Here is a 5,284-nt window from a genome sequence, read left to right on the forward strand (position 1 = left end):
TGTCTTCAGACTGCTTGATTTATGCAAAACTGTATCCTAAATATGAATTAAAAAAATCAGATCAATCGGTGAAACGTCATTTCAGAAAACAAGCCCACTGGCTTATCATTTTGGATACTGTACAGTAGAGTAGCTTATGATTCACAGTAAAATCTAATTAGTAGCCAACGCCTAGACCATCAACGGAGCTGCGAGAGAGTGCAGTTCACAGGCTTGAGTTTAAGCCTGGCGCAAGACATTCAGCAGATGCCCCATTGTTTTGTGATGCGCCTACAAGTCTAACGGCGCTGCAGGGACACTTATTGCAGGCGAATAAGCCTTTATTTTGTCACAGGATCTTCTCTAATCTGTTGTCATAGATGCTTCACCCTGAGAAGGTGTTGCAGAATAAACTGAATGTTGGGCACGTGGAAGTTGGTGGCAGTTGGCGTTTGAATAAATGACAGAGTAATACGACTGTCGATTGGTTGAATAAGTCAATAAGTCAGGTAGTGTCGTTTATGGAATTCTAAGTACGATGTCGTAGCATTTACCGCGTAAATAAAGCGGAAGCTCTATAATACATACATTGCTTAATCTGAAAAATGCAAAACGTGTGATTGTCTTCCCTCTCCAGAATTTTTTGTTCTTCTTCTTCTTGTGTATGTGTTATTGTGAATTAGATTGAGTTATATCATTGTCATCACCATATTTTCTAATTAAAATCATGTGGTACAGGTGATGATATCGATATTGTAATATCCATTCAGGGTTAATAAGAAACTAACGTACAACCAAGCTATAAAGCATAGTGATATGTTAGAACTTCAATTATAAGATCTAAAATTTAGATCTTACATTAGAAAGTATAAAAAATTAGTATCTGGTTTATTTAGCTTTAAACTCTCTCATCTTAATAGTTAACTTTTAAAATATGATTCTTCTTAGGTCCGTATAAGAAGGGGGGCAAAAAAAGAGGTAACACAAACACAACCATAAATAAAATAAATCAAATTTAAAGTAATTGCAAATCCATATTTTTCTGACCAGTTGACTTCCCAGAAGAGTCCTTAGACAAGATTTACCATTTTCCAGACTATCTTGATAGATGCATGCCCCCAGATAAATAGTAATGAGAAGGAAAGAGAGACAAAGAGATGAGCATTTTAACTTCATTTCTATAATTTTTATGCTGTTGTTACAATTAAATTATAAAAAAACTAATATTACATCAGAGGGTAGACGTGACCTCAGCAATTTTCCCAACTCTATTCACATATTATTGGATAAGCATCCTGTTTAAATAAGGTTAAACTTACGTTCAACCAACAGGAGCTAAACAAAGATACTTTTCTGCACCAAAGTTCACATAAAGCAAAACTAGAATCTGTTTGAATTTTACAACTCTATCATTTCCAGCAAAATATTATTGCCACTTATCTTGTAGTTCCAATACCAGCTTCCACTATCCATCATATCCTGTTTAATAGGGTCCAACTGAATAGCTAAGCCTGAATTGTTTAAAAAAAAAACCCTTAAACAAGTTAGTGACTATGCTTTAATAAGCTTGATATGGAGGCAGAATTTTCATATAGAGAGGACAACACGTATGCTGGAGGCTCGTTTATGTATAGCACAAATCTTAAGGCCCGATCCAGAGCTTCACATATACCAATTTGGAACTACAAGAACAAACTGACTTCCTTTTGAAACATATGCCAGATGAAAGGGAACAAATATTACACTCTACAGACCATGCATTTCTGAACTGTAAATATGCATTCCTCAAAAGTCGGACTGATGCGGACAGATCTGAAATGATATTTTAGCAGGACGTCCATTGCAGTGACATGTTCTATGATTCAATTTACCGGCAGGAAAAACACATAAATATTTCAGAAATGCCACGTTATAAAATCTTTAGAACCTGAATTTCCAGAAGTAATCTTCAATTTGTGGCCATCAGGGACTTCAAATACATGACTGCCCTGCATTATGTACAAAAATCATTTGATACTTTCATTAGGAAATCCTTGCAAGGCGCACTGCATATATAAAGCCGGTCAAAACAAGGAAACAAGTTGACTCCTTATCACACCAAAATCTATCATGCAAACTACTATTACATGAATGGCTAAAACATTTTCAGGCATTGGTTATATTTGCACATGTTTCGGTGCAAGAAACTTGTTGGTGTTGCCTTTCACTTCATTTCTTGTAACACAAGGAATTTGCCAGGGCCTTTTGTTGCAGGTCCTATTCCCTCGCATGCAATAAATTTTGAAACTCTAAAGTTACATTTCACTATATTTAGAGTGACAAACTATAAAGTCACATTTCATGGTATTAGAATGACCAAGTTATCCTATAATAAACAATGGTACTCTTTCTTGCATCAATCTAACTTGCAGAGTAACATCACTAGCCTCAAATTCAGCATTTCCATGCAGTATGATCTTAAGTGCCTCAAACCTCTGCACTTCATGCTTCCAGTATGTATTGTCTCCCCAGCCCCAGTCAAATCCTTTATTCAGTACTTTGACATTATGCAGTTTACATCTTCCACACCTAGATAAATTTACTCTCATAAGACACTACAAAAATAAATTGCTACTGTCATTAAAAATCTAAGGAATGGACAAATTATTTTACCTATGTCCATAATGTAATATGGATTCACCAGTTATATCAATCCGAGTTGAGCCCATAACATTTTCAGCCAAAATGATTAGACTTCCATCAAGCTGCAGAAGAGAAACCAGATTATCATAAATGACAATACTCTTTTGCTTTAATTAAAGAATTACCAGAATAATTTTGTAACCTGAACATTCTTCCACAAAAACTCTGCAACCTCTATTTGCAACTCAGAGACCATGGAAATGGAACCTCCATTAAACTGAGATGGTGAAGGCAATGATATTATAAAGGTAATCAGTTGCTTGGTAATTAAGAAATTAATTTTTGGCAACACAAAGCATATAAGTTTTGATTATTGAGCGAAAGATATAGAAAAAATGAGGAGAAATTATAGATTTCTTCTCAACAGAATACACTTAAATAGAGCGATTGGGATAGCAGCAAAATTTAAGAACTGTGGCAGACCAAGGGGTTTAAACATTTGATCATTGGGTGGGAATATACTGACGAGTTGAATTGAAATGCATTAACTATTTAAGGCAGGCAAAAAGATATACTTGGACAGCAAAACTTCGAATTTAGAAACAGTCACAATGAACAAACCTTCTGTCTTGTTACCTCCCAAAGTACGCCAAGGGCAGGGTGCAGAAGGATAAGATATGGAGGGCCAGAATCCATGTATTTGTCATTACTTTCAATCTGCAAAATGTTAACTGGACAACTGTTCAGATAGCTTCAAACCCATCCCCACCATGGTGTGAGCTGATTTTATTGACCTCTTAACACCCGACTGAACATGCTAGCAACAACATCCAACTCATTTCACATGGAATAATTATGTGCAACAAATCAAAGAGAATCAAAAGGATATACCTCAGGTAGTTTAATATTGCACTGGGAAAGAAGATCATATGCATTCCGCATGATATCCAACAGTGAGCCTTCTGAGTTCTGCATAAGAGTCAAAACTTTAAATATCAACCATTTGCATAAATCAAATCAAACCATACGAAATGACATTATCTGACAAACTACAAGGTTCAAATTATCAATTTGATGAATTAAAGTTTCCAAAATTAGTTAGCTAAAACTGTGACCAGAATGTACATGGGAAAACTTAAAAATAACATCAGAGCAATAAGATAGAAGGACCTGTTCATGCTAAAAATTGAGCACTATAAAAAGGAAATAGCAACAATGATATCTTAGCCATTCACACTGAAAAAGGTAAAATGAGAACTAATGGAAATTTTGGGGATTTCTTGGACATGCTCTACAGAGCTTTATATTGATAGTAAATATGCAATCAACATTGCACACAATCCAACACCACGATTAAACTAAGCATATGAAGATTGAAATACACTTTATTAGGGACAACGTAGAAGAGGAGATATCAACTCATCATATGTCTTAATCAAATTTTAGTCTACTAATCTACTTACCTAGGCTTTGCCTAAACTTGGATTTGAATTCTTTATAAGGAAACTATTATTGATAGGCATCTATTCTCCAATTTGACAGGAATGTAAGAAACCAAGAATAAACCCTAAACTTTAGGGATTAAATTTTCAATTCAATCAATGAATATTTCTTTTTTCTAGTTTAGACTAATTTGATTCTTCTTTCTAGTTTAGGCTGATTGTTTTCCTAATTTGTTGTTGTAAAATATGTATAAATTCACCTATCACTATTAAATGGAACTCACTATCACAAATATAAACATACCTTTCCATGGTGTATACCACTCCCTGCCAATGCCAATAACGTCAAGTCTGTAGCAGCCACAACATTACTGCATGGTTTCAATCTTAATGTTACGTCCTCAGATAGGCAATTCATGAAAAATAGAAACCTTTCAACGTAATAAATATAGCTTACCTCACTTGCCGGACAATTGCGCCTTTTCTTCCATGATCACTGAACCACTTGAATACGGCCTTGTCAGAAGCAAGTTTCCATATGGCACCATGACCACCAGGCTTGCACACAGGAGAATTGGTCTCATGACCACCCATTGACCATCTTCTGCACCAACAACAGGGACGAGAGGCTGGCAATTCAGAAATTATGTTATTAAATGAGAAAAATGTTCGTTAATAAAACGAAAAAATGTCATTTTAACAATGATCAAATTGAAATGAAATCTTCTTGCTTTTCCGCTTAAAACCTGTTCAAAAAGTTGGAAACCATCCTAGTCTTTCACAAAGAAAATTGATAGAGTCATGATTTTTCTTTGCTGCACTTGTCATAATCGCAACAGGGGTTATACATTGTTTTCCGTAGATCTTGAAGTACAAGTATTCTCTGGCCTTGCAATTGCAAAAGAAAACATATATGAAATAATAAATAACACACACATTCATATATTATCCTTGATGAACAACTTCAATGCAGACTTTTCCTTGACATTCACCTGTATCATGATTGTTAGGGTGAAATAATGGGTTAGTTTTGGGATGGACTGAGCCGAGCCAAGTTGGGCCACAAATTGTTTGAATAATCGCTGTTAAATTGGTTCTTCAGCAGGACGCCCGTCCAAGCTGAAATACTTCTCTTTGGACATTCCACTTCTCAGCAACATTCTCCACTACATCTCCAGTTGATTCCTTGATATACTTTATGTTTTAGACATCGCCTCTAGATAAAATTAATTTGAAATAAA

At 35.2% G+C, this 5,284-nt stretch overlaps 1 protein-coding gene across 1 annotated transcript; it reads right to left on the reverse strand.

The window, feature by feature from the left end:
• Window positions 1–1,229: 1,229 nt before the first annotated feature.
• LOC123227394 (UTP--glucose-1-phosphate uridylyltransferase 3, chloroplastic-like) lies at window positions 1,230–5,012 on the reverse strand. Its single transcript, XM_044652173.1, is given in 12 exon segments — window positions 1,230–1,490; window positions 1,907–1,967; window positions 2,406–2,547; window positions 2,632–2,723; window positions 2,804–2,878; window positions 3,223–3,318; window positions 3,493–3,570; window positions 4,348–4,414; window positions 4,501–4,615; window positions 4,618–4,672; window positions 4,790–4,808; window positions 4,810–5,012. Coding segments are annotated over 12 exon segments (1,089 nt in total). The 5' UTR covers window positions 4,986–5,012; the 3' UTR covers window positions 1,230–1,377.
• Window positions 5,013–5,284: the final 272 nt, after the last annotated feature.

This window comes from Mangifera indica, chromosome 10 (genome assembly GCF_011075055.1).
Source record: "Mangifera indica cultivar Alphonso chromosome 10, CATAS_Mindica_2.1, whole genome shotgun sequence".
Classification (NCBI taxonomy): domain Eukaryota; kingdom Viridiplantae; phylum Streptophyta; class Magnoliopsida; order Sapindales; family Anacardiaceae; genus Mangifera; species Mangifera indica.